Source organism: Lissotriton helveticus, chromosome 11 (genome assembly GCF_964261635.1).
Source record: "Lissotriton helveticus chromosome 11, aLisHel1.1, whole genome shotgun sequence".
NCBI lineage: Eukaryota > Metazoa > Chordata > Amphibia > Caudata > Salamandridae > Lissotriton > Lissotriton helveticus.
The window spans coordinates 590,850,747-590,872,864 of record NC_136072.1 but is presented as its reverse complement, the minus strand read 5'-3'; the positions used below and the strand labels follow the sequence as shown (position 1 = coordinate 590,872,864).

At 48.0% G+C, this 22,118-nt stretch overlaps 1 protein-coding gene across 2 annotated transcripts in view; it reads right to left on the bottom strand.

Annotated features, from left to right (window-relative positions):
* Window positions 1-22,118, bottom strand: part of PIWIL2 (piwi like RNA-mediated gene silencing 2) — a 1,947,029-nt gene that overhangs the window by 1,007,822 nt on the left and 917,089 nt on the right. For both annotated transcript variants that reach the window (XM_078666379.1, XM_078666380.1), the window contains one exon: window positions 12,153-12,239. In XM_078666379.1, coding sequence (XP_078522505.1) covers window positions 12,153-12,239 — 87 coding nt within the window. The remainder of the gene's footprint in view (window positions 1-12,152; window positions 12,240-22,118) is intronic.

Genomic DNA, 22,118 nt, shown 5'->3' with positions numbered 1-22,118 from the left:
AGCCCTGAAGAGACACATCCATGATCAGGGATTGCTCTGGCAGAGGTTGGTGAAAAGGCACTTCTACCAGAAGGTTTTGAGGCTGTAGCCACCAGAGAATGGACTTCCTTGCTGCAGGTGACAGAAAATCCGGTCGTTCCACTGACCCGAGGTTTGATTCCATTTGTCCTCTAGATCTTGCTGCAACGGTCTCATCCTCAATCTGGCGTTGGGTATGAGAAAAATGCAGGAGGCCATCGAGCCCAGTAGAGAAGCCACCTGTCTCACTGATGGCTGATAAGTTTGAAGAATGTTGTTGCCTTTGTCTCTCATTGATGACAGTCTCTCCGCGGGTTGAAGGAATAGATTTTTCCAGATTGGCATGTAGGCCTAAGCGTTGTAGGAGATTCATGCAGATGTGAAGGTGTTCCTGCACCATGTGAGTAGATGATCCCTTCAACAGCCAGTCATCTAGGTATGGATACACATACAGGCCTTGGCGATGCAATGCTGCTGCTACAACTACCATGCATTTCGTGAATACCCTTGGAGTTGATTTTAGGCCGAAGGGTAATACCATGAACTGGTAATGTCTTGTTCCCACCATGAATAGTAAGAACTGGACCGGAGTCGCCGAGTCCTGAGGAACAGGAACCTCTTCCTCTTCATGTCCCGGAGACTGAGATGGAGTCGGAGATGGATTTGACACCGGAGTCTGTGAATGCTCCGGCGACTCCAATGGTAAGGCCTCACCTTCAGGGTTCTGTACCGGAGTTGGAGAAACCATGTCCTTATGATGCAGTCTACCAGACGACTTTGCTCTCGAATCAGACTCCTTTCCCGAATGGTGCCTTGATCCATGCTTCCTATTCTTATGTTTTTTCTTCGATGACCTGGAAGCATGTCCCGAAGTCGACTTCGAAGCCGACCTCGACCGGGACCTCAACCTCGACTTCGAGCGCCTGGATCTCAAACTCTTCTTGGCCTCTTTACCTTTTAACTTGGCAACCAGGAGTTTAGCCTCACATTCACGAAGAGCCTTCGGATGCATTTTCAAACAGGATCGACAACCCTGGATGTCGTCATCTGAATTCAGGCACCATATACATTCATCATGCGGATCTGTGATGGACATCATTTTTCCGCATTCACAACAGGGCTTAAAACCAGTCTTCTTAGACGACATCATGACAGACGACAGTGACACTGGAAAGATACAGAAATCCTACAATACTAACAAAGTTACTATGAAGGCAACAGAAGATCCCTCGAAACCGTTAGAGTCGAAGACGCCGAAAAAAGGGAACTGATGTCATCACGCCGACGTTGGCCTATTATGGAGTCGGTGACGTCACCAGAGTCGCGCGCGATGCCGTGCTCCTGTGACGTCGTCCACGCCGGCGTGCTACAGAAGAATTTTCCGAACGTTGCTGACGCAGGGGGATATTCACAAGGTGAGGAATCCACTGGCAGATGTATCCATCAGAAGAGAATTTACCGGAGGAATGTCTCTTGAGGACGCACAAAAATGTAGTGCATACCCACTTTCTAGTATTTTTAGCACCCACTGATCTCTGGTTATGTCACGCCACTCTTGGATGTAACCTGCTATACTTCCTGGTGTGTTCAACGGGGCTAGAGGAAGCAGAAACTCATTGCTTCCCTAGAGTTTTTGTTGTGGAGGAGAGAGAGGGCTAGTGTATCTGAGAAAGAAGATGAGAGCGGGGGTATTTATGAGAAAATTGATATTGTAGATACTAGGAAGGGGAGAAGACAAAACGAAGAGGAATGAAGAGAACAGTAACATTGTCCAGGGAGTTTCCGCAGGGGGTGTACGTCAGAGAGCCAGGTGTATCTCCTTGAGTAGTCGAGGGTGTCTGGGGGGCAGTTAGAGTTCAGTGACGGCCAAGGCAACTGCAAGTTTCAGGAAGTGGAGCAGACGGTGTAGAATAAAGAAGGGTCTGTCATCATGGTCTGGGATGGCAGGTGCACTTCTCCCTCAGATGGCGGGGAGGTGGTGGATGACAAGGGGCGAGTGTCCCGAGGCAGGGCAAGCGGCAATCATATGTACTAGCCCTTCTCTGAGAGTTGGGAGGTTGATCTAGATCTGCCATCGTGTTCACTCAACTGGGGAGTGAGGCAGGAAAGTTTTCTCAAGAAGTCCTGGGCCGGCTGAGGAGTAGTGAAAAAGTGCAGCTTTTCCTGATGAGTAATGCAAAGTCTAGCTGGGTATAGCATCGCATATGGAATATTGGCTTGCTGCAGCTTTCATTTCACAGGGACAAATTTCTTGCATACCTCCTGGACCACCAAAGAAAAATCAGGGAAAGTCGAGACAGAGTTCCCTTCATGGGTTAGATCACGTTTTTTCCGTGCCATGCGCAGGGCTTTGTAGTTCAAGAGGCGGGTGAGGATGTGTCTGGGGGTGGCACCCGGAGGGGGTCTGGCAGTCAACGATCAATGAACTCTTTCCATCACAAATAGCTTGGAAAAGCAGGAGGCCCCAAACCGATTCACCAGCATTCACTCCACATAGTCTTACATGGGTCCAGTGGCCGTGGACTCAGGAACCCCTATGATTGGGAGGTTATTGCGGCGCAAACGTGCCTCCAAATCTTAATTTTCGGCAGCAAGGACTATCAGTAGGCGTTCCATATATTTTGCTGATGATGCATCTTCCAGAAACTATATTCTTTGCTCGGTCTCGCTTATAATGAGATCCATGCGTATACTCAGAGCCCATTTTGGCCTCAATAGATGTGAGGCTTTGCTACATAGTAAGTAGTACGGAGCGTAGGTCAGTGTACTCAGGATGTGTGGCCGATTGGATGACCTCCGTCATATTAGGGTCTTGGTACCCGCTAGGGCCCCTTGCCAATTTCCATGGCTCAAAATGCAGTTTGGTGGCTTGCCCTCCATCCTGCCAATGACCCTAGGTAATGCCCAACAGGGGAGGGGGTCTCTCTTAAACAACAAGCGCTAAAGTGGTTTCAAACAGTGACAGGGATCCAGGGCGATACCCCAGGGCCTCGCTTTGCGCAGCTCCAACTGAGATTCTCCCAGTGGGAGATCGCCTCTCTCCAGCAGCAGTCCCCGTGTTGTCTATCAGACTTCAATTGCAAACTGGGCAGTGGTAAGATTCAGTTTTGGTGTTTCTTACTTATATATTTATGTCTTTGTAGATGCTTGTGCCGGAGGTAAGGGCCTCTGATGCACCAGCATCAAGATGGGTGAACCCCACGATAGCAGCTGCCCTCTCAGCAGTGATCTGTGCTGTCCGCATGGCAGTGCGCACCAAGCACACAACGTCGCCGACACTGGCTGCCATTTCCGGAGTTTCCCAGATCAAGCCACTTCACAGTAATCCATGCAGGATATGCCGCACTCTCCCCGGCTTGGACGATGGGGTATAAGTCAGATGCGCTCCCGGAGGGACGGCGCCTGTGACAGTTGATTTGCCGGTTACATGTGCAGAGGCAGAGGCACCATGCGAATTGCGCCGCGCTACGGGCCACGATCCCCGGTCAGCACTTCCAACTCGCCAGTTCCTTCGGGGAGGTCTCAGGCCTGCTCAGAAACAGTGTGTGCTGTATGTTGTTCGGCAGTGGATGGTGGAATACGCCGGCAGTCGAGTCAGATCTCTAATCTCCCCAGCAGCAGGTCTTTGGGCCCCACGCACTAGGCCCTGTTGCAGCAGCTCAAGAATAGCAGGCCCCACTCGCTGCCAATCCACCGAAGGGTAAGGTGTACGTCACAACATAGGAGTGATGTTTCCAGCGGGAGCAGCAATGTCTTGAGGTGGTGATGCACCTCTCAGCTCCCAGTCAGCATGTCCCCACCTCCAGCAGGCATGTCTCAGTTCGAGGCCTGCGCAGCTCATTGCTGTGGAAGTGCCAGTCCCATCTCAGCCAAACAGCCGTCTCTCCCCAGCAGTCACAGAGGGTCGTAATCCACCAACGAGGAAGCAGGCAACAGCAGAGAAAGAGCCCTGCGTGAGCACCAGCAGTGTATCCCTATCTTCATAGCTCCTCATTGGCATTGTCTTTGCTCACAAATATCGGCAATCATCACGGGCCTCTTCCATATTGTCTCAGTGTTGTCGCCCGCATGGCCCCATGGCACTCCCTCGCCATCAGCTCCAGCTCTAAATCTTTTACATCCTCGCCGTGATTACGGTCTGCTTACTGCCAGTGTCATGAAGAATTTGGTGGCTGCCAGTGCCGGCCCGATGCAGGATTATATTGGATTTTGGCCCCGGGCGGGAGGAGTCTAACACAGATGAGTCGATCATGCTTGCCCGCTCTCTAGAACCCTGGGACTTGCCAGTATTTATGGTGAACCGTAAATTGTGAAGGAGGCATATAGTGGATTGGGTGTAAGACTTTGCTTCCCTGCACTCTTGATCAGTCAATCAACAAGGTAGGGGAAAGAAAACATAAGTGCTGCCCGTTCCTGAGATGAGTGGCTACCAAAGCTAGGCAATTGGTAATTACCCGGAGGGCTGGTGTGACCTTGAATGGCAACACTATGACCTAACAATGCTGACCACTTACCACGAAACTTAGGTACTGGCGATGATCGGAATATATGGAAGTAGGTATCTTATAGATTAAGTGCGGTCATGAAGTCATCTTGCTGCAGCAGAGGAATGACATTCTATGCAGTGACCATGTGGAAATGTTGCAAGAGAATGTACTTGTTGAGGGACCCGAGAGTGTATGGGGCCTTTGGGACACATCCTTTTTAGGTCTCGCACCTGCAAACGGATCGCGAAGCGATCGTCGCTGCGAGGCCTATTGTGATCAGTTCTGCTTACAAGGAGCTAAGGGAGAGACAAGAGATGTGCAGGCGCAACCTTGCGGAATCGGATCAGGTTGCGCGCGCGTTCACAATCTCCTGTCTCCCTTTTAGCTCCATGTAAGCAGACACACACAAGCGCACACACAGAGACACACATGCACACACACGAGCACACATACACGCACGCACACATAGACACCCCCCCCCGCCGCGCGCACACACACGAGCGCACACACAGACACACACACACACACACACACACACACAAGCCTACAGAGACACCCCCCTCCCCCCTACAACTAAGCCCCACTCACCTCATTGGCACCATCGGACTATTTCAGCCTCCGCATGGCTCTCCCTCGGGCATGGGAGCCCACCGTCTCCACTATTTCTCTGGCCAGGCTGCAGCACTCTGTGGGCGCAGGCTTCAGAAAACGGATGTCCCGCCCCACCACAGGTTTAAGTTTCAGGAATGCACGCGCACGTGCCGATTGCGAGAGGAGAGCACCAGGGACACAGAGGGGAACAGGGTGTTGAGAGGTTCCGGACAACTAAGGGAGCACGAGGGAGCTGCGAAGACCCAGCCCCTAGGAGAGCGCCTTCGACCCAGAAAGGAGTAGCGCCGAAGAGCGTAAGCCCAGACACCAGTGGGTATGTACAGCAGACACATAACTGTGTTGTTGTTTATTGTTCGTTCGCGAGAAACTGACCCTACATCCTAAAGCGTTTATTTTTACAGGCGTTTTGTCGAGTGCCGACAAGTCCCGCTGAGAGATTACTAGGTGGTCGGAAAAGAGAAAATACGGAATAAAGTTCAGAAACGGGAGAGGATGTGGCCGAATGTGAGGGGCGTGGCGCACCTTCGAGGGCCCCGCTCTCTGTCGCAGTAAGAGTTTTAACCGTGCCAGCCCAGGGAGTTCTGTCTTTTCTAACTGGGGGTGGTTTCATGAAGGTGCTCGGGGGGAAGAGGGGCTGTTCACCCAGAGACTTGCCGTCATGCCCCTGTCGTTTCGGGGTCTTTTGGTAAATAAAGTGCAGACGGGTCTTTTGGTAAATAAAGTGCAGACTGCATCTAAACTTCCCGTTTCCAAATACCTATAGTAGTATATACACTGAAGGCGGGAGGTCACAGCCGGGCGTAGAAGGGGGCGGTTTGGTGGGGTTTGCAGGCTTTGAGGGGAGCGTACAGTAACGAAAGACAGATCATAAGGTTCTCATGTAATATAAAGCTCTCCGACAAACTTTGCGCAAATATAAATTAACAAACACACAAATAGCCAGGTGGGTGGCCAGTGGGTTGCTAAATGCACGTAAGTGTGGGAAAGGTGGGTGTTACGAACAGCCGGCTGGGCAGGGGCCTTCCTTACAGGCAGTCAGGAGGTTACAGGTAAGTGTGGCTGGGAACCGGAGTGACCAAAGGTGGATATACAATACAGGCAGCTGCGATAGGTTAAACACGAGGGGGTGGCTTGGTGCAGGTACAACCAAGGTGGGTGTGTGGTTACAGGTAGCGAAACAGTGCCTCTGATCTCGGCTTCGCTTATTTAGTCCGTCAACCGCCCTGAAAATGTCAAAAACCTGTGTTATAATTGGAAATGTCCTGCTTTGCATGGGTCCTGGTAGGTGAGGGAATGAAGCCCCCGAGGGCCACTGGTCATTAAGATACAGACTGAAGTCTGTTTTCCCGTGGGGCTGGGCAGGGATCCGCGTGTCTTACTGCGATGGGCGGGGGCTAATTTCACCCCACTAATCCTCTCTGTCTCCGTGTACTTTTCCCTAATTAGGTTATCTGGAACCAGCTACAGAGTTTGGGGGAAGGGAGGTCAGAGGGCGTGGGCAGAGGCCAAGCCTCTCTATGTACTTCCTATTCTGAGGGAGGGCGTGTCTCACAGGGGTTTAGCTCAAGTTATGGTGAGCACAGCATTTTGAAAGGTAATCTGCTGTCCCATTATAACTGACCTCTGACCTTTGTCCTTCTCAATAAAGTATAGCATATATATCAACCCAACCCCACACACATCACCACACACACTCATCACCACACACACAACACAGGCACAACCACAGGCACAACCACACACACACACAACGACAACCACACATACAACCACACACACAGCCACAAATACAACATCACACAAACACACACAACCATATACACCCAACCACACACACAACACACAACCACACACACAACCACACACACACAACCACACACACAACCACACACATCTATCTATCACCCTCACTCTATCCATCTATCGCACCACCACAGCATCACTCAGGGGCACCACAACATCACTCAGGATCACCACAACATCACTCAGGATCACCACAACATCTCTCAGGATCACCACAACATCTCTCAGGATCACCACAACATCACTCAGGATCACCACAACATCACTCAGGATCACCACAACATCACTCGGGGTCACCACAACATCACTATGCGCTACCACAGCATCACTGAATGCCACAGCATCACTCATCACCACCACTACATCACTCAGCACCACCACAGTATCAATCTGTGCAACCATTCAACAACAACTGGTTCAAATATGTTCTCTTACTGTTTATTACAAATGTCACAAAAAGATGTTTATTTCACTTCTGTTCTTGGATTTTCGTCACAATAACATACCCTGAACATAATCTTCACAAAAGTTATTTACAAAACTTTAAGCTATTGCCATTATAAATTACAATAACTTTTTATTAAGTATTATTTATTTAAAAAAATTAAAAGCCATTGTTATTCGTAATATCAATACATCTAAGTTGTGTAAATAAAAAGCATGTTGCATTACAAATGGTATAGGTGTCACATTTGCAAAAGTTAAAAGTATTGGCATTGTAAATGACAAAGCTATTAATTTCGCTATTTTCAAAACAACACATAAATTAAAAATGTGTCATTTACAAAACCAATAGCTCAAACTTTCCTAATGCGAGACCTATTGCATTGCAAATGCTTGTTTAATCTTGAAGGTATAGAGTGTACACCCCTTTTTGCTGCGATGTCCTATGTCTGTGCCACCCAAGCATGCTGGCAATTCCTATTTTCCACAATCAATCAATCATGGATTTATAAAGCGCGGCTAATCATCTGGTAGGGCATCCAGGAACTTGCAGGTCGCAGCATCTCATTCAAATGGCCGGGTCTGGAGGGCTCCTCGGAATTCCAGAAGTGAGGTGATGGTCCGAAGTTGCGTGGGGAGGCTGTTCCAGGTCTTTGCTGCGATGTGGGAGAAGGATCATCCTCTACTTCTGCTATGGTAGATGCGGGGAGGGGAGGCCAGAGACAGGCAGGTGGAGCAAAGTCTTCTCACCGGCTGGTGGAAGTTCAGATGGTGGTTAATGTAGGCAGATCCTTAGTTGTGTAGAGCCTAGTGTGCGTGGGTCAGCAGTTTGAATTGGCCTCTCTTCTGTACAAGGAGCCAGTGGGGTTGCCTGAGGTGAGGTGAGGTGAACTGTGGGTTCATCAGGGAAGATCAAGGATGAGTTTGGCTTGAGAGATTTCCAAAATCGAAACATGTCAGGAAAGTTAAATTGCATCAATACTCAACCTAATGAAGTGAATTGGAGGGCTGATGGATGGTGACTCATACAGGGCAGTTTTGCACACCAGCATTTAGGGCAGCCAGGCATATGGCAGCTGGTGCATCAGATTGATGTCCAGCATTTGGGATGATATCCGGATTGAGAGGCAGGGCTTCTGGGTCACAAGGGGTACAGGAAGATTTGGACAGGTTCAAATGAGTTACATGTGCCTGAAAAGTCTTGTGTTGCACAGTTTTTCGACTCTCTTTAGCACACCCAACAGCTTCACATGTTGAACTATCTTTCCTCTGTTTATTAGTCCTCTAGATATCCTTTATTTGGGGACTTTTGTTTTCCTGTGATTATTCCCTTATTCAGATCCTGTCTTCCTCCTACTGTTTAGTTCCTGCTGATACTGTCCTGTGTTCCAACCAACTTCTTACCTGCAATATGGATTTTCCTGTGACTGCCTGCTTGAGCTGTTTGGTTATCCCTTGCCTGGCATCTTTATCTTCTTCATAGCTTGGGTATATCATGTCACCACATATTAACTAATGAGCTCATGCTTAGGTATTTTATTGAATGCCAGGGAGTTATGTTATTCAGTTGGTAACATCACTTCTTATTTACCAGTTAGTTGAGACTGCTCTGAGAACATTCTGTATCTTCTAGGCCTTTACGCTGACTACTTGGTTTATCTAGGAATCCAGCAGCTTCTCTTGTGTTTTATCATTTGTCATCCCTATCCCCTTCCCTTAGTGAATCTCCCCTGCAACTCATAATTGCTGCCTGAACAATATAGGATTTTACCACAAGACAAGGAGGTGAATACCATATGCAAATTCTCTGACTACTCATGACATGAACAATAATAAGCGAGGACATTAAGGTTTATGATATCACCATGTCTAAAACATAATCCCTCCAGCAGCACGCACCCTATCTCACTGATGCTTATGACAACAAGCACTGGCGTTGCCAATAGGTTTCGCATTTGGAAAGTTGGAGCTATTGGTTTTGTAAATGACATTTTATATTTATATATCGTTATTGGCATTGTCAATAACAATATATAAATATAAAATGTCATTTACAAAACCAATAGCTCCAACTTTCCAAATGCGAAACCTATTGGCAATGCCAGTGCTTGTTTTTCCCTCTATCTGGTTCAAACGTTTTTTTGGTGTTGTATTAAATCTGTGTATCAAGAGATACTTAATTGCCAGAGAGGCAAATACTGATTAATGTATATCTGTATATAGAAGATAGGCTCGTAAAATGCACAACTGCAAATTCAGTGTCTTGCTCACATGCAGCTAGAAGATAGGCTCGTAAAATGCACAACTGTGACCGGTGACCGAAGATTACGCGGCAAGAGGCAAAAGTCCAGAGCCTGATGGGGGGGGGGGGAGGGGGGGGGGGCGGGAATGCAAGCGAGGGGAGGAGAAGTGCGGCAGGCGGATTAGGGAGATGTCAGCTGGCCTCGCAATGCTGCCAAATGGCCGGAGGGAAGCCGCATGGGGGCGGGAGAGCCTGGTGGGGGGGGGGGGGGGGGCGGGAATGCAAGCGAGGGGAGGAGAAGTGTGGCAGGTGGCAGGCGGATTAGGGAGATGCGCGTGCTTGTGTGGTCACGTGACCCGCTGTGACTCACATGCACTGTGAAGAAACCGCAGTGGTTTCACTAGTCGATTGAGCACTTGAATTTTCGCCTATTACATTCGCAAGCGAATGATAATAGGCGAAACCTAAAAACAAGTGGGGCTTATGGCTCTTCCTCTTATCCTTTTACTTTGCACATTCATTTATTTCTCTATCTTTTACTGACTTCTAGATCATCTTCTTTTTATTTCCCCTTCACTGTCCTCCTAAACCAGGGAATCTCTGCCTTCCATCCTCTGTTGTGTACCATACATTTCTTTCTTCCGTTTTCCCTCAGTCTTAAAACTGAGCTACCCTTTCACCCTTTTTTCTCTCCCCTGCTTATTTACTGCCAGTTTTCTTTTCTCGCTGGCCAGTCCCCCTTGTTTGAATCAAAACACTACACTAATGTACCAATGAGTGGTTGTCACCTCTTTCCTGAGCATGTTGTCTGGTTCACTCTTCTCTTCCCTTGCCCTGCTAGGCTCTGGCCTTTCCTCAGCACATCTTCAGTACAGTCGCTGGATCAACACTTTGATGACATAACATGCAGCAGTAATTGTGTTTGTTCTTAGCCGCTAACCAATGTGCTGGTGCAGTGGCCATAACAAAGTATTATTTCAGTGCCGCTTAAGTGATTTGCTTTAGCAATCCACCCTTTATTTCACCCTTTGTGCCATCACTTACTAGGGACACAACATTGATAAAAACAATCTTGGCTGACAAGTATCAGAAACATTGTGTAGGTTGGTGTGGATTACAAGAGCTCATATTGTTAACTCAGTGGTTTCCCAGGATCTAAAGCTAAAGGCATAATGGTGGCTTTGATCTTTGAAACAAAGTTTTGAGACTTTGGATAAGGTGACCCCACGGGAACTTTATGTAGACTGTATCTTCATTACTCGGAATTAACTGTGTATCAGATTCACAGTCACTTCCTAATCGATGTTTCTTTACTACTGTTTGTATAACTCACTTCAGGGAGGATTTTGGTGTTTGCAGGAAGATGGTTTAGGCAACATACCATGCAGGAGCTCTTTTCTACTGTCAGTTGAACTCACTTTCACTCATATTTCACACCTCTACATCAATCGATCTATCTTGTTCCGATATTAAGCATGTCTCAAATGAACATGCAACACCAATTGAAACAACTCACCAGCAAGGCCTAGAATGTCACTGCAGAGCCACATTCACAGAAAAAGTTTTCTTCTTCAACACTGGATGTTGTCACTATTTACATACTATTTGAACAGACAAAAAGCGATACAAAGTCATCTTTTGCACCTGATTCAATGTTGCCTACCTGATAATGGAGAGTAACGTGCAGTAACTGTCTTTCTGTCAAGTAATACTGCAGAGCATTCCACCTTCTGAGCTACTTTGGACACAAATTCCAGTAGGCATCATCAAGCAGGAAGTCCATTTCAGATGACACAGACCGAGTTATCTAGAGTGTTAGCTGCACACAGCATAGTATTCACTTATTTCAAACCACGATTAGCTCAAGATGAAGCACAATATCAATTTCAAAACAGCCCTTTTCGGTTAGCAAGTGACTACTCTTGTAGGATTTATCCAGGAAGACCTAACAATCCTCACACACAATAAGGCTTGCACAGTCCCACATTGCCCCTAAATGTGATGGCTTATGCTATGAATGCCGTTCTCAACCTGAACCAACAGTAAAGTGTTTCCCTAGTATGTACATGACCCACCTTAACAAGAAGCATATTTCACAGTTGCATCACTATACGTTCTGATGAATGAATTATCTGTACTTTCTATTTTAAAATGGTTTCATTTGCTATGCGTTCTGATACAATTTTTAGTACTAACACTGTCCCTTATAGGAAAGACTGACGGCTAAAGTGAAATGGTCTGCCAATTACTTTTTGGCACAACAGTCACAGACTTGAGATTAAACATATACATGGTAACTATCAATTTCATATTTATTCAATTAAAGCTTCTGTTCCCCAGTTACATAATTGGGGAGGAGTAGACCCAGCCATGTTGTGAATCAATAACTTTTTTTTTTTAACAACTTTATTTTTTAGGTTTTAATTTTCCAACTGGTCGGTCGTACACACGTTTGCTATACACTTATCCATAATCTATTTCTTGTAACATGCAGATCTCCAGCGTGATTCAATAACTTTAATTTAAATTGTTAATAATATGTGTACCTTCATGGCTCTGAAGTCCTTCCTCATCTTCTCTGGGATACCAGTCATGTAAGAAAGCTCAGGAAGGAGAAGGATCTCACCTAAGATCTATGAACCAGAGCAAAATAATTATGATGATGCCAAACAGAGCAATTTATTCCAGGCACAAACAAACCAACACAGAAAGCCTAATTTAGACTGAGATGTTAACAATTTCTGGGCGCCTTTAAGAGCTTGAACCTATCAAGAGTTCAGCAGAACAGTCGGATTTGTCATGTGACTTGCATTATTTCTGCTTTTGAGCCCCCTTGAAGCACTCATGTTTTCAATATGATTTATGCATATTGTATTATGCATGATTCTGTATTTTACTGACATGTATTCACAGTTAGAGGCTTTCTCATAAACTGATATTAAATCATTATTTCCTACGTCAGACATTCTTACTTAATAATCTTTAGAGGCATGCAGTAATGTTAGACACATGTACAAGGAAAAATACACATATCTATTCATACATTACATACAAATGATGAGGATCATTTTTCTATTAATAAAGCTGAGAAAAATATATGAAGGCCCATGAAGCTTCACTGGTGGGAAAACAGAGAGAATTATATCAGCTACTGGTAGAGGGAGAGGCATGAAAACATTACTAGGCTCCGCAACATTGAATTTATGAATTCAAGAACAAGACTAGGAAGATGCTAGCATGGTTGTCTAGTAGGGAAGAGGGCCAAAAATGGTTGCTCAACATTCACCGAGACATGGAGGAGGTGGTACATATGGGAGAGGTGATACATGCGGCGGAGGAGATAGCAGAGGAATTTGGGAAGCACCTTAGTGACTTTTACAGCTGCAAGCTGCGCATAGACTTAATGAAAATGGAGGGGTTCATTAAGGATGTCCTAACTAAATGCCTAGACGGGGAGATAGAGGAAAGGGAGTTTGAAAACACAATCGTACAAATGCAGAGCAGAACAACCCAGGGACTGAAAGGGTTCCCTCCAGAGTTGTTGAAAGGCCTGAAGGGGAAAATAACAAAGCCTATCCTGGCAATGTTTGAAGAGGCCAAGCGGGCGGGGTGTCCCCCCGATTATCTTAGGACAGCAACGATGGGGGTCATCCACAAAAGTGCTAAACCAAGGGATGTGTTTGCGTCTTACAGGCCAATCTCCGTGCTTAATACAAAGGTTAAGGTATTGGCAAAAATATTAGCAAATCGCCTGAGCAGAGCTATTCACAAATTGGTAAACCCAGACGAGTTTGGGTTCATGCCCCAGAGGGCTACACAACATAACTTGAGATGACAGACTGGATGTCTGGAGGGATGGCAGGCGATCCAGGAACCTGATATCCTGCTCGCCCTTGTTGCCAAAAAGGCTGCCCCTGGAATAGCCATATCTACAGGCCATTCTGAGAAAAGTGGGACTCGGTCTGGAGATTTAAACTTGGGTACAGTTACTCTACATGGACCCAATAGCCTGTGTTAAGTTTAATGGCAATTGCTCAGTTGGCTTACCCATGGGACGTGGCACTAGACAGTCATTTCCACTCTCCTGCTCTCTTCGTGGTTGCCCTCGAGCAGCTGGCGGAGTGGGTGAAGAGAGATGCACTGACCAGGACGATCAACTGTACCCCCACCTGGAGGGACATAATATCTTTATATGCAGACGACATCCTGATATATCTGATGGAAACCAGACAGTTAGCGCCCCAGGATACTGGAAGTTCTCACCATATTTGAAACCACACAGACATTCATATCAACTGGGAAAAATCGGTGATATATCTGATCACCCCCTGGGAGGGCCAGAGCTGGGTGAGATCCTGGGCTGAGCCTAAATATCGACGCCTGAAGGATCTAAACTGGTCGCCAAAAGGTACCTATATTAAAGTTTCCAAAGGAAAAGGCGTTTTTTGTTGTGCCAATAACTTTGAAGCGGCTAGACAAATGTTCAAGAAATTTTCAAACAGCATCCCTTTTTTCATTCAGCTGCTGTGTTGAAAGGTTTTGGGGTGATCCGTCAAGTGGGGCCGGAGAAAAAGGGGGCCTAAAACACGTTTCCCCCATGTTATGTCTATGGGGATTTTTCATTTTCTGAACACTACTACAGCCCGAACTGCTAAACGGAATCACACCAAATTTGGTAGAAAGCCTGATGTTGGTCCAGAAAGCAGGTTTTTAATGATTTGATGTAAATCTATTCAGTAGTTTGAGATATTTAAGTTTAAAAAATATAGATATATGGGGACCCAAGTCCTTGCAGTAGACTCACGGATCCTACAAAAATTTGATTGGCTGATAACGCTTTAAAATAATTAATACTATAATTAATAATGAATAATAAACGATAACAACAACGTAACGTGTTATCATTTTATTTATCCTGTGCTGGCAGTGGGGCTACGCTCGTCCGCCATTACAGAGGAGCCGTCCCTGCCTGATGTACCTCATATTCCCCTTATAACCAAAATAACATATGCAGCCCCCACGCTTGCATGCCACCCCGCACAGACGCTAGCCTCACACTCTCACCGCATACACACACGCACATCGCCCATGCTCGCATGCTACACACACATTTATGTTGGAGCCGATGCTGGGGGGCTTACGTGGGGGCTGGCAGTGAGTGCAGATGCTCTGGCTGGCAGGCAGCGGTGGCTTGTGTGTTTTGTGCTCTCTCTGGCGAGCGGAGCAGTTTGGCTGCCGAGCAGGCCGGGGCCGTGGGAGATGATTGGCAGTCGCACACATCTCATTATACAGGCAGCTGAAGATGGGAAATGCATTTGCTGATGCCAGTTCAAATTGCTCCAGTCCCCCGAGGCCCAGCAGTGTGATCCGCCAGTATGAAATATTCACGTTTTTATCACCTTTGCCCACAGGAACGCTGTCATTTTCACCAACTGCTCAGAAATGTTCTGCCTGAATGTATCCATACAGTGGCTGTGTTTGTATCTCTGCATGTTGTGATATTATGCCGCCTGCTGGCGCATATATTTTGTTTGTAATCAGGTGAAAGCCGAGCACCGGTGAGCGCAGCTCTCACAAGAGCTGCCATACTAGAGCCCCAATGCTGTACAGCACCCTGGCGGATCGGTTCTCTCTGCTCTTACCTTTTTGTCCTAATGTTTGACTTTCTAATGGGTAGAGCTCACCATGATGTAAAGCGCCTTACAAAGCTTGGGAGAGTTCCAGTTGTTGATTTGGCGCTCTTGACTGCTGCCTCAGTTAGGGCACAGGCACCTGAAGTCTTCGACAACAGTGCAGCCACCTCAATTTACCCAGAACCCCCCTCCGCCCTTCCCCACCCCCGACCTACCGCGCGCTGTCACTGAATCGAATGCTCAGCCTTGGGGACAGCTGCTCATTCTGGCATTCAGTGACTACTCTTCACACACCCCTCTCACTTCTGTGTGATGATGTTTGCATGGACCATGTTTCTACAGGATCTGGTGGGGCACGAGGCAGAGGAGGGGGCGAGTTCTACTCAAATAGTTGGTCTGTGTACTAGCGATGCCGGGTGCTGATGATCTGCGGGGTGTGGCAGGCAAGCACCGTTTCCAAAGAAAATCCTCAGTCGATGCTTTCGGTGCATGAGGAGATGGTCATTGTGTGGGTTAAGTGTCTGCTAGAGAAGTAGGGGATAGGTCGTAAGTTATATTAGGGCTGGGGGTTGAGGATTCCCACCTTCCAGTCATGTTGGCTGCTCCGGTCCTCCGCTCGGGATCCCACTTGCCAGCCGCTTCTCTGCTCCTTCTCTGGGTCGATGTAGCTCCTGTCAGATACCAAAATTCCGTACTTAGAACACATGTGCGCCCAGCAGTCCACGCTCGCGCTCTCCTGCGCGCGCGCTGTCGTGGCTACGGGCACGTTACCAGCGAAACCGAAAGCAGCCCGGGCTTAGAGTGAGAGGGCAGGGGCTGCCCGCGCATGCGCGCTCCGAGCCCCGGCGCCAAAGCGGAGTGCGGCATCTGAAGTCCCGGGTCCCAGGAGGGGGCCCGGGAGAAGACCAGCGCTGCGGAGGGACCTCGAGACTGACGAGAGAGACAGGGACACGGAACACGCTGAAAGAGCCCGCTGAGTGGGGGGGGAGGGGATGTGTGTGCGCGTGTGTGTGTGTGTGTGCGTGCGTCTGTCTGTCTGTCTGTCTGTCTGTGTGTGTGTGTGTAGTGTGTGTGCGTGGGTCTGTCTGTCTGTGTGTGTTGTGTGTGCCTGCCTGCGTTGTGAACAGCCTGCCAGATTCGGAGCGCGTGTTCACGCGCGCGACCAGATCCGATTTCGGCAGGCTGCGTGCGCGTGCCAGTCTCTTGTCTCCTCTTGGTAGTCCTTGAAAGCTGAAAGGACTGAAACGATTGCAATAGACTCGCTTTGCGACAGCAGGCGCGAGACCTAAAAACGTGCGGACTCCAGCGTGTCTTTTACATTAAGTCCACGGGTGGGTCAAATCCCAAGGGCATGTTAAGAATAAAGGAAGGGGGTGCATGGGGCCCCCTCCTAGGGAATAATTAAACCCCGGGGACCGGCACCACCCGGGTGTTTTTGTTAGGATTTATGCGGGGTGCCCGCACGGCATCCCCCGCGACCTGGGGACTACCACATCCCCAGGGCTTGTTTATTTAATTAATGGAAGGCACCTCATGGACCCCCTCCCAGCCATGGGGATTGCCACCTCCCCGGGGCTTTAAAGGTATCAATGGAGATGTTTGGTCCCTGGCGCCAAAATCGGCCCTGAAGGGGGGCCACGCGGCTTCTCTCCCGTGTTAATTGGGTTTTTTTATTAATAAATAAGGGCAGGTCTTGAGGGATTAGGTCACTGGAGCCAAAATTGTCACAGGAAAGAGGGGCCAAACGCCCCACTTTTTTTATTTAAAAAAAAAACTTTTTAAACATTAGATGGGGTCCCATAGGCCAAAATTGGCCTTGGGAGGGGGGCCAGGTGGCCCCTCCCGCCCAATTCTTAAAAGTGCTTGGCCCCAGGGGATGGGGTCCTCTCAGCCAAAATCGGCCTACAGAGGGGGGTCTACACTGCCCCCTTTCCTTAGTAAAGAAAACAAAAAAAGTTACCTCACCAGCTGCCCGCCCCCTTTCGACACCACTCTGCAAATATGCTTCCTGGCACAGCTGTTTGTGGTATGAAGTCCCCCTGGCTGCTGAGAGTTCTTAGGGGCCAACAAGACCTCCAGTAAGCCCCACATAGCGCGATTGCTTACTACACCTTTGACCTTGTTAGGATTATGGGGAGTTGTTTAACTACCGAGCGTGGACAACCGGGTCCACAATATGAACTGGTGCATGCAGGCGGAAGTCACGGTATACAAGGCGAGACGGTGCCCCAGAAAGTTTGATAAGATATGGTCCAAATGGAGGAATATACAGGACGATGATTTAGGAATCTCAGGGGAAGGAGAGGCCAGGAATGTGAGAGAGATATGAAGACAATGATACAGCTGCAGGGGTATGGCAAAACACAGACACACAACACAGACAACATGGCAAGAGGGACCGCAAGGGAAAATAATTGTAACAGCAATATGTGACTACATGCCAACGGCTGTCAATGTGAAATTATGATGTACCTGAATCTGTCATATACTCTGTCATTTGATGGTGATCCACCCCCAAAAGTAGTTGTAGTTGAGAAGACCAATAAAAAGATTTATAAAATACGAAATACATTAAAAAATAAAGCGGAGAAAAAATATACAAGATCCAAGCAAAACCATCTCATGGAAAATGCGGCTTCAGGTACTCCAAAAGGAGCATCTGTTCCATAACAGTATACGTAAAGAACAAGTTACTTACCTTTGGTAACAATATATCTGTAAGAAATATAGGTTAGTTATAGATTCCTTACCTTAGAATTACCCCCAGGCGTCAGACTGGATCCAGAAAGTTTTCAGTCAGCAGTACCCCTGTAAGTCAGAAGGTGGCGTCCGTCGGCTCCATGATCATCGTCGGTGTCGTGGCCATCGAGATTACGTTGCAGTAGCTACATAGACGCCGCCCTTGCGTGCTGATGTCAGTTCTGTACACGCCTTTCCACGCCAGAAGGGCAGAGCCATGCAAGACACTGACCACTGGTGCACAAAACTAGGTACCCGAAAGGAAATCCTCAACCCTAGAAGTCAGTTCGCAGTACGGGGATGATGGGTGGGGCGGTAAGGAATCTTTAACTAACCTATTTTTCTTACAGATATATCATTATCGAAGGTAAGTAACTTGTTCATCTGAAAGAAACAGTTAGTTATAGAATCCTTTACCTCAGAATAGATACCCCAGCAATACCAACCCCGGAGGTGGGTCTGCGAACCAAGTTCACACAAGAAAATCCTGGAGAACAGAACGGCCAAAGAAGCCATCTCTCTGGACCTGACAGCCCAGGCAGTAGTGTTTGATAAACGTGTGCAGAGATGCCCACGTAGCTGCCTGACATTAAGGGACTGCAAATTGTCATGCAGTGCCCTCCGAGATCTGGACGCAATTAGACAGATTCCCCCAATGCTGCACCCACTGGAACTTCAGGTCCTACTGCAGAGCCGGCATATGCCACCTGGCATGATTGACCAGCAGGGTGAAGGAGGTCATGAGGCCCAGCAGCCTCAGGGTCATCCTGACCGAAACCCGGGATAGGAGCTGAAAGATCGGAATCATACCCCGAATATCCCGGACTCGCTGTTCGGGTGGATAAACCTGAAACTGTGTTGTGTCTAGAACCGCTCCAATGAAGAGGAGCTTCTGAGTGGGGGACAGGTGTGACTTCGGCCCGTTGATGGAGAACCCCAGCAAATGCAGGAAGTCGGCCGTAGAATAGAGGTGGTAGACAACAGCCAGGGGCGAGCCCGCCTTCAACAGCCAGTAGTCGAGATAGGGGAAGACTGGAACCCCTTGTGAGAAGTTGGCCTGGTATATGCTGACCACTAGTTATAGTTGGCACCTTGTACCAGTCCAAACAACCCTTATTAATGATTAGGTTAAAGACAACCTTTTATGAAAGCTATCCTAGTAGTAGCTATGGAGAGCAGCCCTTCAGGCTAAATCTTGAAGGAATGTAAAGCAGCTTGTTTTACCAGTCTAAAACCTCCTGAATGACCAAATGAAAGGAGAACCACACAGGTGTCATTATAAAAATATGTATTTATTACCAAACACTCTCTACTAATCTCTTTATGACATTAGAGCACAAAGTACACAATAATAAATCAATAGAACAACAGTAAATAGCACAATACACAGTAGGCTCCAGGGGGAGACCAAACCATATACTAAGAAAGTGGTATAACAACCACGACTTGACTAGACAGTGCCTGGAGCACGTAGAATCACTGGGACCCCAAGGAACCACCCAAGGTAGTGACACAGGGGACCCAAGGGGGACGCGTGCAGTGTGAGAACACAGCCGCAAGCTCCGTACAACTCTATGGGAAAGTCACGGTTGGAATTATAAAGTTTAAGACACCTAGGAGAGGACTTTGAGCAAACCCTTTCAAACTTAGAAGGTTCTAAGGCCAGCACCCATGGGAGCACCAGAGTACTCGTGTTACCTAACCCAGGAAAGCCGGGTGCATAGGTGTCAAATGGTTTAATGTTTAATGTTTAAAGATTTCTAGAGCGCATGGCTGCCCGTGAGCGTCCCAGCGCTATTGATAGAAACAAGCGACAACAAGAGGGGGAGAGATACGGGTACAGCCAGGTCTTCAGAAGTTTACGGAAAGGAAAGAGATTGGGTTGAGCACGCAGATCCAGGGGGAGTGCGTTCCACAGTTTGGAGGCGATGTACGAGAAACACCGGCCTCCAGATCGGGCCCTCTTGATCCTGCTCGTCAGGGTTAGGTGGAGATTCGTAGATCGGAGGGTTCTGCTGGTAGTGTATGGGACGATGAGATCTTTGAGGATGGGGGGGGAATACCATGCAGTATTTTGTGTGTAAGACAGAGGGCCTTGAAATGAACTCTTTCCAGTACTGGCAGCCAATGCAGTGCTCTTAGAGCTGGTTTGGCCGAGCACCGGTTGTTGGTATTAGTGAGGATCCGGGCGGCGGTGTTTTGCACTACTTGGAGTTTGGCTGTCACTTTCTTGGGTGCACCGAGGTAGAGGGCATTTCCGTAGTCCAATCTGGACAGTATTAGGCCCTGGACCAGGAGCTTCCTAGACTGAAAGGGGAGCAATGGAAGGATTTTACGGGAAGTACGGAGGAGACCATAACAGGCTCCAGCCGTTTTCCTTGCTTGGGTATTCAGAGTGAGATCCTGGTCCAGCCAGATCCCAAGGCTTTTGATGTCGGATTTAGGGATAGGAGGGCGACCCATGCAGGGGGCCACAAGGTCTCTGGACGGAAGTGGGACTGATTGCCCATCACCATAATCTCAGTTTTATTACCATTCAGTTTCAGGTGGGACCTGTCCATCCAACTGACTATGTCTCTAAGGCAGGAATGCAGATCGATGGTGGGATTTTCCTGGTGGCTTATTGATACTACAAGTTGGGTATCATCGGCATATGTCAGTAATTTGATGCCATAAGGGGTGACAATTTTTTTGAGGGGAGACATATAAACGTTGAAGAGAGTAGGGCTCAAAGAAGAGCCCTGCGGCACTCTGCAGTGTATTGGGGTCTCTTTGGAGAGATGGTCGCCCTCAGCCACCTGGAAGGAGCGGCCGTGAAGAAAGGATCCCAGCCAGGACAGGGCAAGCCCTGAGATACGAAGATCCCTGAGCCGTTGGACCAACGTACGATGGTTAACGGTGTCGAAGGCCGCACTTAGATCCAGGAGGATCACTGCCACTGATCCTCCTGCATCGATGATCTTCCTGGCCTCTTCGACCACCGCCACCATCGCCGTCTCGGTGCCCTGGCCCGGACGAAAGCCTGTCTGTGAGGGTTTAAGCAGTTCCCTGGATTCAAGGTAGTTGGACAGTTTGTTGATGAATTTTTCTGCCATCTTGCTGGTACTTGACAGGAGAGAAATCGGCCTAAAGTTGGTCAGATTTAGGGGGTCGAGGTTAGGCTTTTTTAATAGGGCCTTGACCACAGCCTTCTTCCAGCTGGGGGGGACCAAGCCCTGCGACAGAGAGGAATTGATCACGTTCACCATCGGGGCAAGGATGGTAGGTGCCACGAGTTTAAAGATCTTAACAGGGGCTGGATCAAGGGGGGAGCCACTCTTAATAGACTGTAGAATAGGGGACAGGGTGTCCTCACTAATAGGAATAAACGTGTCCAGACCTATGTTAAGGTTCTGTGACTGTCTTGGACATGGATCAGATAGGTCCATAGGATGGAGGGGAGGGAGCTGTTTTAGGATATTTTGGATTTTTTGGTCAAAGAGAGTTGCTAGCTTGTTACAGTGATCGTCTGAGGTGTCACCCGGGCAGGTGGGCTCCGGGGTTTTTAAAAGTTTTTTTACAATTAGGAAAGTTTCTCGTGACGAGCTAGAGGCAGTTCTGATTTTTTCTTCGAAAAAGGCTGTTTGCGCAGTTTTAAGAGCCTTTTTGTAGTTGTGAATGGCAAGTTTATAATCCCTCTTCTTGTTTGGGTCGTAGTCCTTTCTCCATAGTCTTTCAGATCTTTTACAAAGTTTTTTCAGGAGGCGAACCTCTTGAGTAAACCAGGGCAAAGAGGTTTTTTTCCGTGGTTTAAGATGTTTTTTTTTAGGGAGGACGATGTTAAGGGAGTTTTCAATCCACGAGGAAAGCTTGACATCCGCAGCTGCGGGGTCAGCCTCATAATTTGGCGAGGAAAGCTCCAGGGTGTGCTTCCATTTAACAGGGTCTAATTTAGACCAAGGGCGTGCGGGTCTGCCGGACGCTTGTGTGGGGGGCGGGATAGTCGGTATCCACCAGCTGAATGGAATAAGCAGATGGTCGGTCCACGGTATCGGGATAGGTACTCTGACTTTAAGGTCCAGGATATTTGAAAAAATGGGATCTAATAGGTGCCCCAGAGTGTGCGTGGGTTGATCGTTCCCTAAGTGGAGCTGGTGGGTT